The following is a 22,289-nucleotide window of genomic DNA, read 5'->3' as shown; positions in this document are numbered from 1 at the left end:
ATTATAATGTATAAATAATATTACCCATTATTTATTGAAAGAGATTTACTTTCATAATCTTTTACTCTTTCGTATTTTCTTAACAATATTTTTAGTCTACTTACTATATCTGAAAAGTATATTTTATCAGTTCTTTTTAATTTTATATATAAAATAAAAAATTATCTATTAAAATATTTTTACTTGGAATCATTATTTTATTAATAAAATTTATCATTTAAATTTCCTAAATGCTTTTATAGGAATTTAACTGTATCATTTAAGTATTACAATCCTTTTATTTGATTCTCAGCTTTTTTAAAAATAATTATATAAAAATAAATAAAAGTTACCAACTGTCATAATTCCAACTAAAGAGCTTTAAAGAGAATCAACTAAAATAAAGGTTGATCCGTATTTTTTTTCAATATCAAATGATATTTATTCAAGTCTACATAAATGAAAGAAAGTTTTATATTATAATTATTCAATTCCAGAATGCTAAATATAAGGGCAATAAACAAAAGATCTTGTATCTTCAATTTAATTAGGTTAATTTTTTACTATTTAAGATAAACTCTAACTATTTTTCAAAAAGTTGCTATTTTATTCCAAAATACATTCGCCAGTAATACTATTAGCATGTCCTTTAACCAAAAAATAAAAGTAAAAAAATGCTGCAGAGTAATTATTTAAAAAACAATCTAAACCAATTGCCCAGAATAGCGGGTGTGCATTATAGTTGGAAGGGTCAGGAAAAGCAATCAAATCAATAGTAATATAACCAAAAACACCTTTTTCAAATAAAGTTTTACCAATAATATTACATATGAGTTCTAAGTTCATATTTACAAGAGATTATTAAGAACCTGAGCAACCTATAACTCTATATTATGGGCCTGTTATTTTATCATAAGAACCTAATACCTATAATATGTATGTAATTTTTATTTTATATAAATATTTTATTTTAGGTACTTTAATAGCTCCTACAGGATCTATTTGAAAAAATATAGAAGGTGAACTTATTTAGTTAGATTAATAAGTAGGACTTGCTTCAATAATACCTCCTTTTCTAACAAAATAATTAATAAATTATTTATAATTTTAATAAAGTGAAGGAATCGCCATTTTTATTTTTGATGGAAGGCTTTTGGTTAAAACTTCTTATATTTTATGTAGTAAATCTTAGTTTATTTCTATTGTTGCATTTATTTTTCTCAAATTTTTGATAAAAGAAATATTGTCAACAGTTAAGTAAGCAATTCCCCTACTATTAATTTCATCATCAATTTTAAATAACCAAGTATCAATTTTTATATTGTTTAAAATTAAAATAGCTAAAGTGTTTATGAACTCCTTTTCTTCATAAATTTCAAAGGCACCGGGAGGAGTAGGTACATCGCATATATTAAAAATTCTTTTTGAACCAGATTTTGTAGAATAAATCATATGTTATTAAGGCTCACCACACATTAAAGGTGCTTCAATACTTTTTGAAAGTCTAATATCATCATTTGAAGGATATCCAGGCACTATAAATGCTTATTTACCTAATTTTAAGTTTAATTAATATTTTTTTTTTAAAAAATACCTTTTATTAACTTTTTTATTCTATTTATTGCTTATGGAGAATAAAGGAGAAGAGATGAAGTTGAAAAATGAGAAGGGAATTAACAAGAGTTTTCAGGATAAATAAAATGGAGTCTATCTTTATAATTCTGTATATCTCCTAACTCTAAAATTTTATAGTAATAATTTACTATTTCACTTGAAAGCTAGTAAGGAGAAATATATATAATTTCTAATAAAGGATCTTTAAGGGCGAATATCCTTGTTATTTAGATATTTTATCTTTATGAAATTTTTTCCATAGAAAGTCTTTTCAATTCATCAAATGAAAAAGAGTTAATATGAATTTCTACTCTGTTTTTATGCTTTAATATATTCCAATCTTCTTTAAACTTTTATTGGAGAGTTTTATGAAAATCTATTTCCCATTAATTTTTTATAATTATTTTTTTTCGAGTTTATTTCTTGTTTATAAATAAGCGAAATTAACTTTATATAAACTTAACTTTTTACACCATTATTTAAATTCTTTGATATTCTTTTAAACTTTTATACATTCTCCATACACTTTGTATTTTTGTTGCTGCTTTAATTTTTCCTTAAGTACCTCTATATTGAAGTTTTGGAATTTTTATAACCTTTTTTAATTTATTTTATATTTATTTTTTATTTTTTAACCTTTAATATATCTTCTTAATTTATACAAGAATCTATTAAATGCTCTAATTATGGTATTATCTTTTATTATGAATAATTCACAAGTTATTTTCCATCAATTTAAGCAATTTAAACCCCATAATCCTTCATAAGTTTTTCCAGGCTTTTTATTATGTTCTTTAAATAAGGCCATTCTTTCGAAAACATTCTTTTATAACTTTAAAATTCCGGAGTTTCTTCTAAAGTTTTACCCTTTAATTATATATTTTTATAAAAAAATAATTAATTATTGTAGTTTTTATTTATTTTTAATTTAAAATTAATAAGAAGATATTTCTATACATATGTTTACTTTTCTTATTATAAAATGATGCAAAGAATAAGTATCTAATACTTAAGGATATGTTTTAGGGTCTTAAATATCTAAATTAATTTCCTTTTATTATTAAGAAGATGTTTTTGGAAAAGTATCTATCATAAAACTATTCAAATCAGAGTTCATTTTTTATTTTGAAATATTATTAATATTAGATTATATTTATAATTATTTTATTTATTAAGTTGATTATATAGAAGGTAAAAAATCAGGTTATTCGAGCTTGAACATTTAAATTTTATTTTCTGTGCCAGTGCTTATTTATTTTTTTACATTCTTTTCGATATTATCAAAAAATCTTATTTTTTATATTTTTTTATTTTGAAATTAAAAATTTCAATTTACTTTGCTTATTAAGTTACTATTATAGAACCTGATTAAGGACCAAAAAAGGCAGATGAAAGATCTGTGTTTTTATATAATTTACCTTTATTTATCATTTCGAATAATCCTTCTTTTTAATCTTTATTTATTAAATCTAGAAACTACTATTTTTAGCTTAATGTCTATACTGATTATAACGTTTATTTTCTTTTTTTAATTAATTTTCTGAGACTATAAATAATTTTAGTTTAATTAAAATAATTTTTTAATAAAAAATTACGAATTTTTTCATGCCTTTTTTGAGAGACATATTTTGGTTTATAAAGATTTTTTCCTAGTGGTTTTTTGCGAGGATCTTATTATGGATATTCATTTTAAAATTATGGAAACATTGATTATTTATTAGTCTTTTTTTTATAAAATAAAATCATTAAAGTTAAATATAATAATAATTAATAATACCTATTACTTTTTTTTTACTAAATTGACTTTTGCATATTAGACTCTTTTATAAATAATTATTAATATTTGTTTTATTTTCTTTTTAATTACCTTTCTAGTCGTTGGATTAGCTTAAATTTTCAATATTATCTTATACTGGCAAAATAGGCTATAATTATTTTATTTCTTATGCGGAGACCCCAAAATTATTCATCATCTTTAATCAATACATATATTATATTTATTAATAAAATTTTAAAAATATTTATAAAATTACTTTATAGAATATATCTTCTAATTTTCCTTCTATTTCATTGCTAATTTTATTTACATTATCATTTATGCTTCCATATATTCCTAATAAATTTGGGTCAGCTATTTTATTATTTATTTATTCAAAAAAAAAATAAGTATTAAATTATATATAATAGAAAACAATTAATTTATTCAATTTATTGCAAATTATTTAAATTTTATTTCAGTCTTGTAAGTTCTTTTTATGTTCCTGAAAAATATTTTCCTACGTCTTCTGCTATCATTTTTGTTATGTTATTTTTAGTTATAATGTAAATAAGTTTTTTTTATATTTTATTATTTTTATTTATATATATTTTTTTTAAAAGCAAATTAATAAAATTAAATAGTTTTTTTTTTTTACAAAATGTTATATTTATTTGTTTATTAATTTTTTTTTATTTAAATATTTTTTTTAATATTATTCTTTATAATTATATAAACTACAAAATTCTAATATTATATAAAAAATAAAATAAATCAAATTTTATAAATAGTTTTTTAATTTATTTTTTTTGCACAATAATTTGTTATTTATAATTTTAAATTAATAATATTTATAAATATTAATATATAATAATATATTTTAAAAAATAAGAATCGTAAAAAAAAATATATATATATATATAAAATGATTAATTAGCAGCAATTATATCGTATATCTTAAGAAATTAATGGTATTTTTAATATCAATTATATTTTTTTGCATTATATTGCATATTTAACAACTAATATAAATAAAAAAAATAGAAGATAATATATTTGAAAATTAAATAAGAAAAAATGAAATAATAAAAATAATTATTTAAACTATGTAAAACTTAGGGCTTGAGTATAATCATTTATAAATTAAATTAAAAATATGTAAATAAAATTTAATTAAAATATAGAAAATCAGCTGATACATTGTAATTAGAATCAAAAATTACATTAGACAATGAAATTATATAGGATTTTAAAAAATCAATTATGAATGGATAATGGCAATAAGTTTCTAATAATCAAAAAATAAAATAATTATTATATATATTTTTGTTAAAAGGCTATAGAATATTTAAAATAAACATAAATGAACTAAGAATCTTTAGATGTATGATATTATTTATTTAATATTCTAATATTTTTTTAATTAATAAAAAAATAGAAAGCAAAATAGTTAATTTCAAAATAAAAATATTTAGAATTAATAGAAAATAAACAAACGGAATAAGCATTAAATGTATTAAGAGATGAAATAACTTAACTTAATTTCAATTAAGAATACATTTTTAAATTATCTTCGCTTTTAATTTGCAGAAATTCTTAAGAAATTTAAGAAAAAATTGGTTGGAAATCTGGATAAAATTCAAGGAAAAACCTAATTTAGACTATATAAAAAAATTGTAAAATTCCTAATTTATTAGAACCTAATATTATGGAAGTATTTTAAAAAATAAATTATTATATAAAAATTTATTTGTTATATATTTATAAAAATTTAAAAATTACCAGAAATTAATAAAAGATAGTCTTATTTATTAAACTCTTTAATGTCCAGTCCATATTTAAAATAATTAATAAAGATTTAGTTTAATAGACGTAAAATATATAATTTTTTTAATTAACTTATTAAAATTATAAAAAGGATCATATATGCAAATAAGTACATCCACCAAATATTTGCATTTAAACTATAAAAGAACATAAAAGTGAAGTAATCAATGTTAAAAAAATAATATTTATTCTTAAAATAATAAAAAAAGATATGGATGATAAAGTTTAATAATTAAGGAAATTAATTAGTTAGTATAGGTTCTGATAAAGAAGTGATTTTTTGGAATTTCGATTGTAGTAGTTATAAATTAACAAAATAACAATAATTAGAATTGGATAAAAAAACTACTTCGGATATTACTTGTATAGCGTTTGATAATGAGGATTAGTTTGTAAGTTTAGGATTTTAAGATGGAAAAGTGGCAATATATAATGCTAACAAATATAATTCTGTTTGTGAAATTTCCAAAAACAATCCTTCAAATAATATTGTTTGTCATTAAAGTTCTATATTATGTATTGCATATCATCCTGTAGATAATAATATGTATACAGCAGGAGCAGATCCTTACATTTTAGTTTATAATCCTAATGGAAAAAATGTAAAAATAAATAAAAAAATATATATCATCAAAATATAAATAAAAAAGTTAATTAATAAAATCAATAGTTGTAAAATTAAAGATATAATATTTATTAATAAAGGTTAATAAATAATTATGCTATGTGCAGCTTAATATAAAATTTTAATTTAAAATTTATAAACTTAATAAATAACTTTGACGTAATTTAAAAAAATAATATTTCATTTTGATAAAAAATTATTTATATAAAGAATTGAATAAGAAGAACCTATTATATCAATGAGTTTAAGTTCAGATGAATAAATATTATTGTTAAATACATCACTTAAATAAGCAGTAATAAATATATAAATAATATAAAAGTTTAATTTACAAAAAAAAAATAGAATATCTAAATGTGGGATATATAATAAAACGAAAAAATAAGTACTTTTGAAGGTTATTAATAAAAGAAATTTTAATTAAATTGTACTTTTGGTGGACTGAGAGATTCTTTTATATTTTAAGGATGTGAATCAGGACAAATTTATGTCTGGTATAAATTCAATAGTAAGATTTTGAACAAAATAAAAGCACATAAATAACCTGTTAATTTTGTCACTTTTCATCCTAAGAATAAATAATTAATGATTTCTTGTTCTGATGATTAATAAATTAAAGTTTGGATTTCTGAATAGAATAGTTCTTAATAAAAAGGTTTTATTGAAATTTTTATAGTTATAAATATTGTTTTTTTTTTAAAAAAAAAAAAGAGAAAGGAATATGTAACCACTTTATAGAAAGTAATACATAATTTGAATAAGAATATGTACCATAAAAGAAAATTAATCAAATGGAGGAAGAGGAAGATGAAGAATGTTAAGATATAGGTATATATATATATATGCTTTATATTTATTTGATATTATTAAATTAAAAATTATAATGAATTTATTTAAAAATTAAAATTAAATTTAAAATTGAATTATTTAAAAATAAAGAAGAAGAAGAAGAGGAAGAAGAGGAAGAAGAAGAAGAGGAAGAAGAAGATGATGAAGATGGTGAAAATGAAGAAGAAGATTATTAAATTGAGGATAATGAAGATGATGATGAAGAAGATGAAGATGAATTTGAAGAAGCAGAAGAAGAAAACTGAAAAAAAAAATGTTATTACTTATCCTATTTAAATTAAATATATTATAATAAAAATCATTTAGATATACTTTATTTATTTAATTTTTTCGTTTTTAATAAGTATATATTAATCAAATATAAAAAGTTAAATATATAAAATTTAATAATAAAAGTTTAACACAATTCTTATTTATGAAAATCAATAAATAAGTTTACATTTAAGTAAATAAAATAAATAACACTTAATTAGTAATAAATTTATTTTTGATAATTTATAATCATTTTTTCTTAAAAAATATATTGTTATTGTTTTTTAAATAAATAAATTCAATATAATTGAAAAAATATTAAGTATATGACATTCCTATGTTATATCATAATAAAAGCCTAATCATTGAGTTTTATATATAAATTATGATTATTTAAATAAAATATGATTATTAGAGTTTTAATAAATAATAATAATCTGCCTTAAAAGTATTATTTGTTAATATTAATTTTTTATTTTTAATTAATTTTTTTTAAAACCTCAATAAATGTAAGAAAAATTAATAATGGCTTTTTTTGATTTAAAATAAAAATAAGAGAAAGAATAAAAAAACAATTATTATATGGAATTTAACTTTTCAAATAAATGTTATTTTATTATTCCAATATTAAGTATTTTTACAGTTTAAAAAAACAATTAATTTTTGAGAAATATTATTTCTATTCTAAACATTGAGTAATGAAATAATAGATATTTTAGAGCAATATATAACCCCTTCCTTACGTAAATTGCTAACATAACCATAAATTTAGGAAGTGTTTATTTTAGAATTAAGAATAATCACCAAAATAGAAAAAAAATTAATTAGAAAATAAATAAATTTTTAAATAAAGTGAAATTTGATAATATAATATATATGAACTTTTAAATTGAAATTTAAGAAATAAAGTTCAAAAGAAATAATTAAACTAAGCAAACTATCAAAAAATTTAAATTTATTCAGTGTATATGAAAATTATAAAATAATTAATGATTAATTTAAATTTCAAATAATCTGTTAAACGATTGCTCAAAATAAAATTACTAAAAAAAGTAATTTTTAAAATGGAAATGAGTTTTGAAAATAAACATTTTATAAATAAAAATAACAAAATAATATATAAAAGATGCAATAATCTTTGCTTTTTATATATAATATTTATTTTTAGAAACAAATATTAAAAATGCAATTTTTTTTTTATTTTTATCGAATAAAATAATTTTTAAAAAAAATTAAAAATAAAAATTATCTGAACTTTGAAGAAAAAAATATTATATTTTTTTTTCTGATAATAACTAATATTTTATTAATTAGTTTCAAAATTTTTAAAACTAATAAAATCCTAAAATTAATTATTATTATCTTTTTCCTTTTATGTTTTTTTTAGAAAATGTTAAATTATTTAAAAATGTATTGAAATTAGTTAATTTAAATAATCTTATATAATCATTTTTTAATATCAATAGATTTTCATCTTTTTTAAAACTAATTATTGAAAATTTAAAGGCTTATTAAAATTAAGAAATTTTTTTTATTAAAATATTAAAGGATAATTGTGCTTTTTAAGAAAAATAAAATTTTAAAACCCCTTTAAAGATAATAGTAATAATATTATAATTAATAAAATTGAAACTCTTTTTTTCTTAATAAATAAAGTGCGAAAAGAATAAATATATAAAAACTTAAATATTAATTAATCATGATAAAAAAAAAATTAAAAAAACATAAAAAATGAATACATAAGAATAATATATTAAATTAGTTATAAATAAATTTCATTAATATTAAGATTAATATGATTTAGTCAAATTCATGTAATATTTTTCTTTTTATTAATATTTTAAAAAAATTCTAATTGATGTTTACTTATGAAGATAGTTGTAGTCTAAAACTTTATTAATGAAGATTATGAAAATATAAAATAATCTATATATTTAATTAAATATCCTTAATTTATAAATAAATGAAATTAAATGAAATTAAATGAAATTAAATGAAATTAAATTAAATGAAATTAAATGAAATTAAATGAAATTAAATTAAATTAAATTAAATTAAATTAAATTAAATTAAATTAAATTAAATTAAATTAAATTAGATAAGATTTTTATTATATTTAAAAAAATATTTATTTATCTAAAAATTCAAATATTTGTTTATAATTTTTTATTTTTCTGTATTTTTTTTAAATATAATCAATAAAAAAAATTGATAAATTTATTTTATTGTATATAGAAAAATTAAAGAAAAATAAAAATCATAAAATAATTAATATATTATATTAATAATAATTTTTAAATTTAACTTTTTAAAAATAAATATATATATAGTTTTAATTAATTAATGTCTTTTATTTTATTTAGTTCTTTAGTTAAAAATAAAATATTATATGTTTGAAAATGTTTTGAAATATATTTACGCATATTTTTATAATATTTTTAATTTGCAATATAAAAATTTAGTTAATTAAATTATAATATAATAAAAAAAATATAACATTTATAATTATTTATATATTGTAAAAGAAATATTTTATTTTAGCTTGTTTAGAGCTTTATCTACAGACCGAAATATAATTGTAAATATTTTTTTAAAATAGGACTTACGGTGAAATTAAACTGGATATAATAAAAAAATAATATGTAAATTATTTTGGTTTAGAAACTAATTACAACCTAAAAAGCATTGAAATTTTAAATAAAGTTTTTCTATTTATTCTAAGAATATTATTTTCAAACATATTAAATAAAATAAATTATTAATTTAAAATAGACAAATATTAATATTAATTTATAATTAATATAATTCAATATTTGAAATAAAGAGAATAAAATAAAAAGATAAATATTATAAATGCTTTTTAAGATAGATTTAATATAAATCTTGAATAATTTGTAATGTTGTATTAAGAATAATTATTTATAATTTAAAAAATTATTTTTTCTAAAGAAAGCCAATCAAATAAGAAAAGAAAACTTAATTGTGGTTTCTTTTTTTAGGAGTAAATGATTATAATAAAATTAATAAGAAGTTATTCTGAATTTAAATTTATTTTATAAATATTTTTAAAATATCAAACTAATAAAGTAATATAATATATGCGAACATAAAAGTTTTAGGTAATATATATATTATATAATATATGAGATTTAAATCAATATTTTATAAATTAAAACTTTTAAGAATCATTAAAATATTATAAAAGTCTAATTTTATAAGAAAATGAAATTTATATATTTTATACGAAAATCATATTATAAAAATATATTAATAATATAATTTATATATTATAATATATAAATATATTAATTTTATATTTTTTATAAATAATATATAAATTAAATTAATAAAATATTTTCTATATTTTGATTATTTTTTCTAATTAATATGTTTCTTATTATCTATCTTTCATTAATAATTTTAATAAATATTTTTTTTTGATGAATCTTAAATTTAATTTTACATCTTTTTTTATATTTATAATAATAATATTTAATTTATAATTTGTAAAAAAAATTCTAATTAATATAAAATAATGATTTACGTCAATATATGTTTATTCTAAATCTTCATAAAAACTTTTTTTTTCATAAATATTTTTAAATTCCTTTTATTTATTAACACCAACTAATTTTTATATAAGTTATATATTATCAGTTTCAAAAGTATTTATAATAAATATAAGAATATTTATATAAAAAATAAATTCATTATTTTCATTTTAAGGGAAATTATTATTATATTTTTTTATTAGATTCTAATATTTTTAAGAAAACTATTTAATTTTGTTCAAAATAATATTTTTTTATTAAACTTATTATTCTAATTAATAAATTTTATGATTTGAATAAAAATCTATTTTAGATTAAAAAGACTAATCGAACTATTTATTTAGTTTTTATATTTCATATTTTAATTATTTATTCTATTCTTATAATTCATTTTTATATTATTCCATTTCTTATTATTTTTCTTTTTTATTATTTTTTTATATATTTGTATTTAGTTCCTCATTATATTTTATTATTTTAACAAATTTTATATAAAAAGAATCTAAATTTTCATGTAGATCATTATATCCTTCTATATTTTAGTTAATATTAAGAAATATAGATTTTTAATATTATTACCTATTTATTATTTAAAATTAATTAAATTTTATTCGTGATTTTAAACATTATCTATTGTTTATTATAACATATTTATAAAATTCATTAAAATATTTTATTGTATTTAGTCTTAATAAAGTTTCTATTTAAGTGTTATTTATTTCAAAGTAAAATATTTTGCCAAAATTTCTTTTGGCATTTCACTTTATTACAATAAGTTTTCTGCTACTGACAATAAATATTCATATTGTATATCCATTTAAAATATTTACTTTTTTTAGAATTATATTTATTAATAATGAAAAAAGAAAAATACGTTATAAATTAAACAAAAAATACATATATAAAGATTTATATATTTATTCTTTTTTAATCTATAAATTTAATTATATAATTTTTTCAAAGAGTAATTATATTTATACAGCAATCATTAGAACATGTGAAAATTTAATTATTTTTCCATATTAATCCTTCAATTCCTCCCATATGGATTTTTTCACAATATTAGAATTCATAATTTAATAAATCATAAATAAACAGATATCCAATTGCAACTCTAGTACCACCCTATTAATTTTTATATATTTAAATATAAAATATTAATATCTATGTTTACATTTTCAAGAGACAAATATGTTAATGTGTGCCATTCATTAACAAAATTTGTATTAAATTCATGAATTAATTAAAATTTTTACTAAGGATTATATATTTTAACTGTTTTATCATCAGAACAAGAAATAAAAATCTCACTTAATTATTGATTCATTTACTAAAATAATTAAATTAAAATAGATATAATAATAAATATAAATTACTTTCCAATCTATACAAGTAACAGCTAATAAATGTCCTTTTATATTTTATATTTTTATAGGCTACTTATTCCTCAAATCATAAATATTAACACATTAATCTTCACTGCATGTTGCTATTTAGTAATGATTTTTACAGCTGACCATATTTCCGAATATTTGTCTTTTTTATTATATAATGTTATTTTATTAAATTTGATTTGTTTTTTTACCTAAAGAACCAAACTAAGCTGATGACTCTAAAGGAAGATGAGCATAAGCTAAATTTAAAATTTTGTAATTATTTTCTTCTTCTAATAAAATAGCAAATTATTCTTCTGTAGAAGAGGATAAAAGATAGAAATTATTATCAGATTCTTTATATAATTAATAAATTTATAAAAAAATATATAAAAACCATTACATTTAAACCTTAAACTTGTAATTCCTCCTTAAAAATAAGCAACTTATTTTACTTTTTAATTATTATTTTCATAATTCCATTTATAAATTTATCCTTGCATTGTTCCTATAAACAATTCATCATTTCTTGGGTGCCATTCTAAGCTTCTTACGGCTTTAGCTATAAAAAATTATGCATATTTCTCATTAGAAGGATTATTATTTTAATTTTAATAAACAATAATATTTCCAACCATATCTCCAACTGCAATAAGACAAGAATCAGGTTTAACTGCAAGACCAGAGCAAGTAATTTTAATTTAGTTTTCGATTTTTATTAAACTAGGTTCAAATTATGAATCGATGCATTAAATATAAAAAGTATTAAAGTTAGATGTAAAAATGAAATTATTGACAACATCTAGAAAATAATTTTATGAGGAAATAGCATCAGATTTAATTTTTTGAATTTAAAAGCAATTTGTATATAATTCTTAATTCAAAGTACTTAGGCTCAAAAGTGATGGAAATTCATTATTATTTTCATAGAGTTTTTAACAAAAGATTTTCATTATAATAGAACTTATCTGAATTAAAAATAATGTTTCATCGACGAATTTTGAGGTAAATATTTAGCCGCTTCCTTATATTTTAGAAAGTGCAATTATTTGAAGATTTTACAATTCTAAAATAAGCAAATATCTATTTATACTTAAAAAAGCACCAAAATTAATCCCATTAGAGCATCCATTTATTATGTTCCCGAAATCAGAACAATTTAAAGATTATTTTTTAATTATATTCTTTTCTATTAAATCAATTTATATTATATCATATTAGATATTTTTAATATTGAATTATGAAAAAGAAGTATTATTTTTTATTAAATTTTAAGATTAATCATTTTATTAATTTTTTTCTTCAAAAATTATTAACTTTGACTATTAAATTAAGGTTCCATAAACAAATCTTCCTATTATTTAATAATAATTTCCTTCTTATTTAAATGCAAGATTTATTAACTTTTTTATTTCAAATATTTCTGTTATTCCTTCTTCTTTTTCATTGAATTCATCTTTTGAAATACATAAGAATTAATTTGTTAATGATGCATACTTTACTTTTCTTCCTTAAGTTTATAATTCATTTATTATATTAAATTCATTATTTATATCAATTACAGATATTTATCCACTATAAGATATTGAAAATAAATAATTTTAATATTTTAAAAGTACTTATATAATATCATTATTTGACTATATTAAACTTATTCTTTCTCTTTTCTCAGTATCCCAAATACTTAACGAGCAACCTATTGGAATTATTAATATTTTTTGGGATAATACTATTATGTTATTATATCTTATTCCTCCTAAACCATAAGAATGAGTTTTTAATCTTAAACATTATTTTAGAAAACATTGTGTTTTTTTTTTTTTTGATTAATCATACATTTAATTATTTTATATATATATATATTTATTTTCTATATAATAATTTTTTTATTTAATATTGTAATATATTTTTATTATCTTTTTTTTTACATATAACAAAGTATATTGATTAATTTTGATTTTTTGTATTTGATACTATTATCAAAAGAGATTTTTCTATATAAAAGCAAATAAATAAGACTATATTTATATACATCTTTTAAAATAGAAAATAATAATCTAAATTAAAATATGTAAAATTTTAATAAAAATGATAATAATCTTAATTAAAATATATATAAAAATTAAAAAAAAAAAATATGAAAAAATTTAGTTAATATATAAATTAAAATAAAATAAATCAAAATATGTAATTAAAAAAATTCTATATTCAAAAAGTAAAAAAAAAAATATTAATTTTATATTTATTAATATAAGATTATTTTTTAAATATATTGATAAATTTATTTAAAAATATATAAATAATTTTTTACTCTATTTTTTTTATCCTAATTCTTTTTAAATAAATATTATATTATTTTAAAGAAATGAAATATTTATTTATCAAATAAAAAAGCTCAAATTTATAAAAATATTATAAATTTACTAAATTAAAAATATTTAAAAATAACTAATAAAATAAAACAATAAATTATACTATAAAATTTTATATTAAAATTTATTATTTTAAATAAAAATAAAATAATTTAATTTAAATTACAATGGGAAACTGTAAAAACACAAATTATCTATATTAAGATACTTAAGAAACATTAATTTAAACATAATAAAAGACTGAAGAATGTATTAGTTATTAAAATTATCAAATATATTTAATAAATTAAATTTATTTTCAAAAGTTTAACATAAAATATAAATTGGAATACAAGCACCTTAATTTATAGGGAGTTGCTATTTGAATAATAGCTTAATTTAAAAATAATTAAAAGATTATTAAGGAAGGTATTTAATATTAATGTTTTACCCTTTTTAAGACTTTTTAGAGCAATTCATTATGTATAATTAACTATTTTAATAATTTTATGAAAGACACTGTGAAATAATTTTTATTATTGATTAATAATTAAATATAATAAAATAAATTCTTAATAATGTAAATGGAATATCTTAGTTTAGTATAGGTATTTTTCCAGATCCTCAAGGTAAATTATTTAAAAATTTCAAAGTCCCAATAGGATTATTTCAAAATTAAAGATATAAAAGTATATATATATTAGATAAATTGGGATTTATTTAATATTTAAATGTATGTAATTCAAATATAATAGTGAATACTGATCACATTTTTTAACTACTTATTAGTATTTAGGCTTGTCCTTTAGATTCTTAATTATCGCTTTTAGAAAAAATTGGTGGAATTAATATTTTGAAGGAAGCTGTGAATATATTTTATGATAACATATTAAAAAATGAATTTTTAAAAATAAATTTTAGTTAAGTTAATTTAAAGAATATGAAATTAAAATTAACAGAATACTTAAAAAATATATTTGAAATGTAAGGAAATTAAAAGGAAATAGCTTTTTATGATAATTTTAGAGGAAGAAGTTTAAAAAAAACACATTAATAATTTAATATAAAATTAAACGATTTTTATATTTTTGTAAAATAGCTTTGTTAAGCTTTTTTTAAAGTCAATGTTGATTAAAATACAATTTAAGAAATTTAAGAAAGACTTTATTCCATAAAATAATTGATTGTACCAAACAATGACCATGAAAATATGCCTTTATATGATATTTTGGGAGGAGAAATGGGAATAGAGGTAATTATTGATATAATATACGATTAATTTTTAGGAAGTTAAACCTTATGTCCATTTTTTAAAGGCGTAAATATTTAAAAATTAAAAGAAAATTTAAAAAATTTTCTTGCTTTTGCTTTTGGCGGTCCAAATAAGTATTTATTAATTTATGTTCCTTTTTTTATAAAAAAAAAATATACTTTTACAAAAAGTAATTTATTAATTATAGTTATACTGGAAATAACATGAAAGATACACACAGACATCTTTAGATAACAAATTAAGATTTTGATTAAGCACTTTAAGCTTTTTAAAATACTTTTAGAGAATTTAAAGTCTAAGAAGTTAAAATTAGAGAAATTCATGAAGTTTTAAATTAATTGAGGGATAGTATTGTTTATAAACCTGAAATTACCCAATAAAATTTGGTTTTTACAGTAAAATAAAGTAGCTAATATTAACAATCTAATTACTATATATTAGGAGGAGCATCTTTTCTTGAATAACTTGTAAATCTTACATTTGATAGATTTTTATGTGATGCTCGAATTTCTCATCTCTACAGGAATTAAGATATTATTTAAGAAAAACAATATTTCTAAGAAATATTAACTGTTTGTTTTAAAGGAAAACAATTGTAAGATAAAAAAATATTTTTAAATTTATTTATTATATTAAATAGTATTACTGAAGAAAAATATTAAAAATATAATTATGTTTTAATAAGCGAAAACTAATTTAATATAATAAAATCACACTTAATGAATAGTGCAAGAGAACTAAATGTAAATTATTAGAATATTATCGAAATTGGAAAAAGTTTTGAATATTCTCGCTCTTAATTAATAAATTTTAATTAACAAAATACTCTCTTTGAAAAAATAGGAGGAGAAAATGGGATTAAAAAGCTTGTTGAATATATTTATGATGAAATTTTATAAGATTAAAGAATTAATATTTCCTTTAAAAATATTTAGTATGATTAACAGAAATAAGTAATTTTAATAATTTTATAGATTGTTCTTGAACAACCTAATACGTATTATTATTTACTTTTATTGTCAATTTTTTAAATTATTTATTTTTTGGTAAATTAAGGAAGATAGATTAAATTAAATTAAAATAAATTTATTAAACTATTACATTTGGAGATAATCATTTTGATGTTTTATAGGAAATTATAGTTTAAAGTTTATTAAAACATAATTTATAATCTTAAGATATTTCTCAAGCATTATTAATATTCTAATCATTTAAAAAGTTATGTTTAGAATAGAAAACTTTAAGCTTGTTTTAAGAATTAGGTGATAGTTAAAATATTAAAATTGCAATTGAAAGATTTTATGTAAAAATTATGAATAATAATAAGTTAAAAGAATATTTTAAATTTATTGACGCTGAAAAATATAAACAATAGTTTTTTGATTTTCTAAAACATGAAACTTGTGTAGGAGATTAAACGTAATTAAATACTTATAAATTTTTTAAATAATTGATTTTTTAAATAAAAAAGCTATGAAGAAAAAATATGAACGATAAACATTTAGGTTTAAATATTAAAGACAGCGAGTTTGATACTTTTAAGATTTTATTAGATTAAACTTTTAGAGAAATGGGAATTGATTAAGTTTAGTTAATAAAATTATCTTAAAAATTAGAAACTTTAAGAAATAATATTGTTTCAATTAAATAAAGCATTTATGAAAGGATTGGAGGAGAATTCTATTTAAATATGGCTATTGATTTATTTATAAAAAAAATATAAAAAGACGAAAGGATTAACACATATTTTGCAAGTGTTGATATCGAAATGCATAAAAATACATTGATTATATATTTGACTTCATTATTTAAAGGAGATTAAAGGTACATAATAAAAATTAATTTAAACTATTTTAAATTATATTTATTTATAGTTATTAAGGAAAATCAATTAAAGAATCACATTAAAATTTAAGTTTAAATAATTTTCATTTTGATGTTATGAAATTACTATTAATTTAATCTTTTTAAGAATTGGATTTTGATTATAGTCTTTTAGATGAAATAAAAAACAAATATTTAGAGCCTTTAAGAAAATAATTTATATTTGTATAATAATAACCTAATTACAATTATTTTTGATAAAAAAAAATTAAATTATTGATAAATTTTTATAATAATAATAAAATATTAATAATTTTTTTTCTTATAATTATATTATATTTTTAAATAAATATATAAAGAAAAATTATTAATTATTAAAAAAATAAAAATAGCATAAATCTTTTTTATTTTACGTATAATAACCAATTAAAATACTAAATTATAAAAACTCTAAAATTACTAAAATAGAATTATATTTATAAAATATATAAAAAAACAGAATAATTTAATTCAAAAATTTATTAAATCATTAAAAAGTCTTGCTGTAGCTAAATTAAGACGCAAAGTATTTTCATCTATATCATGGAATCCTTCTACCAATCCATATTAATTAATTTAATAACTTTCTTCAAGTCTAGCAAGTTCAAAGCATTCTTAAATTCCGATATATTTGTTAATTAACGAAATACCCAAACAAGATGATTTGCAATTTATAGTTGCCTATTATATGGATATTAACTTCCATATATCCTATTCTTAAATAAACTTCTTAATTTTTTATATTTCTTATTCAGACAACTCTTTGGTGAAAAAAGTTTCTGTTGGTTCTAAACTGATATTTAAAAGTTTATTTATATATTCAATAACATTATTTAGTCTCTTATTTTATATATCACCAAGTTCACTATCTTCTCTAAATAAGATAGTATCATTTGCAAAAAATTAACCTACTGAATCTTCTAAACTTTTTCTCAAATCCATATTACAATCTATATCAATTGCTTTTTTAGCCATTGCTACAAAAGGCATAGTTGCTGGTTTTAAATATTCATCTTAAATATTATATTCATGTGCTATTGCTAGTGCTAATTCAAATGTTGGAACTGCTAATTGATTTTTCATTGGTGTATATAAATTTCTATCATCTAATTGTATTGCATATAAATGTCTATTATATTTAGTATCGTTTAGTTTTTTTACTTTTGCAAATTTGTAAAATTTAGATGGATATTAACTTTATTAAGTGCCTATACTAAAATATTTGTAAATTTTTTGGGATAACATATCTTTTTTAATTTTATTAAGAAATTTATTTAATTAATTAAAAAATTTATATTTAAAAAAAAATATATATGTATTAATATAATACTTTATGTATTGTTTTTATATTTAATTTATATATAAATATATATATATTTAAAAATATAATAATTGAATCTAATATTCAAAACATATTCATAAAGTTTCTAGAATAAGCCATAGCAGGTACTTTAGGATGTTCCTAAAAAATTAAATTAAATTAAAAAATTAATAAAATTATTTTACCACGGCAGTAAATTATTTAATAATAGGTTTCATGTCACTTCCTTTAAATATAATATAAGCACCTTTATTACCCATTTAATCACAATAGTTAGGGGCAGAGAATATAGTAATAACTTTTCCATCAGCTTCAATTTCATAGCCTTCTTCTTTCATTTCATGACTTCTCACAAGTAATTCTATATAAAAAAAATTAAGTTTTTTTTTTTTTAATTAAATTTATTATTTTACATAAATCATTTTCTTTCAAAAATTTATGAGCAACATCAGGACCAAAACCTATTGAAATACCTCTTTTTGAGGGATGTCTTCCATTTTATTTAACTGGGTCAGCCCATAATAAGTCTAGAAAATAATATGTTTTTATTACTAACAAAAAAAATTTATTATATTATACCAGCAAAAATTCCATTATCTGGAGGTTCTCTAAATCTGTCAATTTTTCTAATATCATTTAAAGTAACTCCATCATTACTAAATAAGCCACCATGGTTAACCATTACTTATTTATTTAAAATATAACATAAAGGTAATGCACAGAATAAATCAGAGAAGAATTCCATAGTTTTAGCATCATATTTATGGACAACTTCACCTTCAAAACCATACATTTTGTTCATGTTTTTAGTTTCATGATTTCCTCTAGTTAAATGCATACAGTTGGGATTATGTACTTTCCATGCTAATAAAGTAAGCATTATTTCAACTGAAAATGAACCTCTGTCAACAAAATCACCATTGAAAAGATAAGGATTTTATTTACTAGGATTTCCATTTAATTTAAATATATTTAAAAGATCGTAAAATTGACCATGTACATCTCCACATACTGTAAGTTATTCATCTCTATAAATAGATTATATATATATTTTTTAAAAAAAATATGTTTACTCTGGATAATCTAAATCAATTAAACTCTAATATCCAGATAGTATTTCCTTTGCTTTTTTTAAGATCATCCATGTATATTTTTTATGTAATTTTTTTTAATCTTTTAAATGTTCCATTAATTAAATACACCTAAAAATATAAATAAATTAACTATAATATATTAAAAAATATATGAATTTACCATTCACTAGTAACATCAGTATCAATATTTTCTAATTTAGGACCTTAATAATTAGGTTCTACAATCACATCTTCTGGATTAACTACAACGACTGCATGCTAAACTTCAATTGATTTGGCAAACTCCCTTTCGAAAATTATTTATTTAACTCTTTATAATTTTTCTTTAATATCTTAATCTTTACTGTTTAATTTATATGCTTTTTTAAATGCATCTCTGGCTTATTCGAATTTTCCTAAAGCTAAGAATGATGAACCTTATCTGTAATAAGCTTTCGTAAAAGAAGGATCACATTCTATAGCTGATTCTGAGTCTTCGACTGCAAGACCGTAGTTTTCCATTTTTAAATGACAAAAAGCTCTGTTTGTATAGTATGGAGCAATTTTGGTTGAGGGCTTTTATGATTAAATCGCCTTTGTATATTAATCTATTGCATCTGGGAATTTATTTTACTTGAAAAATTCATTTCCTTTTTATTTGAATTCTTCTGCTGCATGAAGATTTTCTTCTGTATTTTCCATTTATATTTTTCTTATTTTTAATTTAATATTAATATTTTTATTATTATAATAATTTTTGTTTCTTCCTTTAATCTTTTTTTCTAATTTTTTTAAATGATATCTTTGTTTAAAAATTTAATTTAAAATTATCAAAAAAAAAAATATTTCTAATATTTTTAATCTTAAATTTGGTTTTTTTATTAATGGAATATAAATTTAAATTTTATTTTATTTTTAGGTATTTATAACTAAATTTAAATTAAATATAAATAAAAGAAATGAAATAAAATAAAATTTTAAATATGGAAATGAAATTAAGTTATAAAAATAAATTAATATATTCATTAGAATAAAATTATTTGATTATTTTATTCTAATCTGAAAATATTTTAATTTTAAATCTAATAAATATTTTAACTTTTTGCATATAAATAATATTGAACTATTTTTATTTTATATACTTATTAATAAATTTGATTCATTGTATTGATTTTTAAATAACATTATCAAAATTATTTATATTTCTTGAACTATAAAAAAATTTCTTTTTTATTAACTAAAAATATATAATAATATTTTATAATAAGATAGTAAATAATACATATATAAATACATACAATTATTTTATTTATTAAAAAAAATAAATTAAAAATCAAATGAATTAAATTTAAGCTATTTTTTTTTAAATAAATATAAAATAAAAAAAATAAAAAGCATTGAAACAATAAAGAAACAAAAAAAAATTATAAAAATATAAAAAAATAACAATAAATATAAACATAAATTAAATACTTTTTTGAAAAAAAAATGAGCAACAACTAAATTACTTAATAATTAGAAATTATATTGAAAAGTGATAATTTATATTACAATTAGGATTATGAAAATGCTTATATAACAATTTATACGAGTCTTTAAAAAGAGTTTTTACACACAAATTTTATAAAAGCCCGCCTAGCATTAATATAATTAATGTGGGGAAAATATGAAGAATCTTTATAGACAACCGAACTAATAAATGAAGATGAAGAAGGATGCTTACTAATAGAAGCTTTTCGAGGTTGGGCATTCCGAATTCTAGGATATGAAAAACGCGCAATTTCTTTATTTACTCATATAATATAAAATGGGGAAAACTTTGATTCTGTAATGGATTCCTTAGGCTTAGCATTCGGGATGTATTTTTTAAATGATGAAGCTTGCGAACATCATTTGGACATAAGTTATATAAAATAATAATCTATTGAAGATGATGGGATTAGAAAATTAAATGAAATTTGGGCAGTATTAGGATTATTAACTAAAACTGATTTAAAAGATAATGTATAAAGTATTTTCGCAAAAAAAGAAATTCTATATTAAGCATTGGAGATAACAAAAGAAAGTGTAGCTGTTTACTAAAGACTAGGAGAATACTCTTTTTAAGAAATGAAATTTGAAGATTCTTTAAATTTTACTTTGAAATCTATTGAATTGAATATGAATGGACATCATGTAAGATACATAATTGTTGGATTTATCTATTTTTATTAAGATGAAGATCAAAAAGCTCTTAATTTTTTATCAAAAAATGTGCATCATTAGTAAAATGTTTATGAATTTTATAAGCTTATCTATTTTTCATCGATTTTAAAAAAAAGAAAAGATCTTACTATTTATTTAAAATATTATTATATAGGATTGCTTTTTATGCATAATGAATATTTCTATTGCTGCTTGTTTAACTTTTTAAAAGCTAGATAGTTTAATTCATATGACTATGATCTTAATTTGTCAATCTATTTAATTTAAAGATAACGAAAAATGTATCCAGAAAGTTTGTAAACTCTCACTACCTTAATTGAAAACGGATATCAAACAAACTCTGACCTATACGTTTTAATTGGAGATATTTATAGTTT

At 17.6% G+C, this 22,289-nt stretch overlaps 5 protein-coding genes across 5 annotated transcripts, besides 15 other annotated features; 1 reads left to right on the top strand and 4 right to left on the bottom strand. All coding sequences in view use genetic code 6, as the record gives it.

Moving 5' to 3' along the window:
* Positions 1-288: 288 nt before the first annotated feature.
* Positions 289-3,315, bottom strand: IMG5_117540 (IQ calmodulin-binding motif family protein, putative; the record flags this gene model as incomplete). The annotated part of the gene is made up of 6 exons (XM_004034549.1): positions 289-1,532; positions 1,574-2,189; positions 2,230-2,460; positions 2,561-2,882; positions 2,930-3,095; positions 3,189-3,315. Coding segments are annotated over 6 exons (2,706 nt in total), but the record flags the coding sequence as incomplete, so codon positions are not given.
* A 375-nt stretch (positions 3,316-3,690) lies between these two features.
* On the top strand, positions 3,691-6,895 carry IMG5_117530 (WD repeat protein; the record flags this gene model as incomplete). Its single annotated transcript, XM_004034548.1, has 9 exons — positions 3,691-3,719; positions 3,832-3,915; positions 4,534-4,633; positions 4,686-4,733; positions 4,940-5,063; positions 5,507-5,778; positions 6,147-6,456; positions 6,513-6,629; positions 6,741-6,895. The coding sequence occupies 9 exons, from the start codon at positions 3,691-3,693 to the stop codon at positions 6,893-6,895; spliced, it is 1,239 nt and encodes a 412-aa protein (XP_004034596.1).
* Positions 4,175-4,226: a microsatellite.
* Positions 6,670-6,736: a microsatellite.
* Positions 6,738-6,789: a microsatellite.
* Positions 6,740-6,868: a microsatellite.
* A 112-nt stretch (positions 6,896-7,007) lies between the features above and the next one.
* Positions 7,008-7,051: a microsatellite.
* A 302-nt stretch (positions 7,052-7,353) lies between these two features.
* Positions 7,354-7,394: a microsatellite.
* A 1,464-nt stretch (positions 7,395-8,858) lies between these two features.
* Positions 8,859-8,999: a microsatellite.
* Positions 9,000-10,087: 1,088 nt separating this feature from the next.
* IMG5_117520 (hypothetical protein) lies at positions 10,088-12,779 on the bottom strand (the record flags this gene model as incomplete). The annotated part of the gene is made up of 7 exons (XM_004034547.1): positions 10,088-10,108; positions 10,447-10,529; positions 11,434-11,578; positions 11,628-11,783; positions 11,830-11,864; positions 12,039-12,182; positions 12,224-12,779. The coding sequence occupies 7 exons, from the start codon at positions 12,777-12,779 to the stop codon at positions 10,088-10,090; spliced, it is 1,140 nt and encodes a 379-aa protein (XP_004034595.1).
* Positions 10,158-10,267: a microsatellite.
* Positions 10,164-10,220: a microsatellite.
* Positions 10,787-10,856: a microsatellite.
* An 889-nt stretch (positions 12,780-13,668) lies between the features above and the next one.
* Positions 13,669-13,714: a microsatellite.
* Positions 13,715-13,878: 164 nt separating this feature from the next.
* Positions 13,879-13,945: a microsatellite.
* A 3,839-nt stretch (positions 13,946-17,784) lies between these two features.
* Positions 17,785-18,396, bottom strand: IMG5_117510 (hypothetical protein; the record flags this gene model as incomplete). Its single annotated transcript, XM_004034546.1, has 1 exon — positions 17,785-18,396. The coding sequence occupies one exon, from the start codon at positions 18,394-18,396 to the stop codon at positions 17,785-17,787; it is 612 nt and encodes a 203-aa protein (XP_004034594.1).
* A 168-nt stretch (positions 18,397-18,564) lies between these two features.
* Positions 18,565-18,608: a microsatellite.
* Positions 18,608-20,439, bottom strand: IMG5_117500 (protein phosphatase catalytic subunit, putative). Its single transcript, XM_004034545.1, has 6 exons — positions 19,889-20,439; positions 19,708-19,836; positions 19,214-19,662; positions 19,048-19,161; positions 18,820-18,995; positions 18,608-18,775 (listed from the first exon to the last, which is right to left on the bottom strand). The coding sequence occupies exons 1-6, from the start codon at positions 20,407-20,409 to the stop codon at positions 18,719-18,721; spliced, it is 1,446 nt and encodes a 481-aa protein (XP_004034593.1). The 5' UTR covers positions 20,410-20,439; the 3' UTR covers positions 18,608-18,718.
* Positions 20,440-20,644: 205 nt separating this feature from the next.
* Positions 20,645-20,682: a microsatellite.
* A 442-nt stretch (positions 20,683-21,124) lies between these two features.
* Positions 21,125-21,179: a microsatellite.
* Positions 21,180-22,289: the final 1,110 nt, after the last annotated feature.

The sequence above is a fragment of the Ichthyophthirius multifiliis genome (assembly GCF_000220395.1).
Source record: "Ichthyophthirius multifiliis unplaced genomic scaffold scaff_1120509250951, whole genome shotgun sequence".
Taxonomy (NCBI): Eukaryota; Ciliophora; class Oligohymenophorea; order Hymenostomatida; genus Ichthyophthirius; species Ichthyophthirius multifiliis.
Note: the sequence above shows the minus strand (reverse complement) of the source record. Positions and strands in the feature narration are given on the sequence as shown.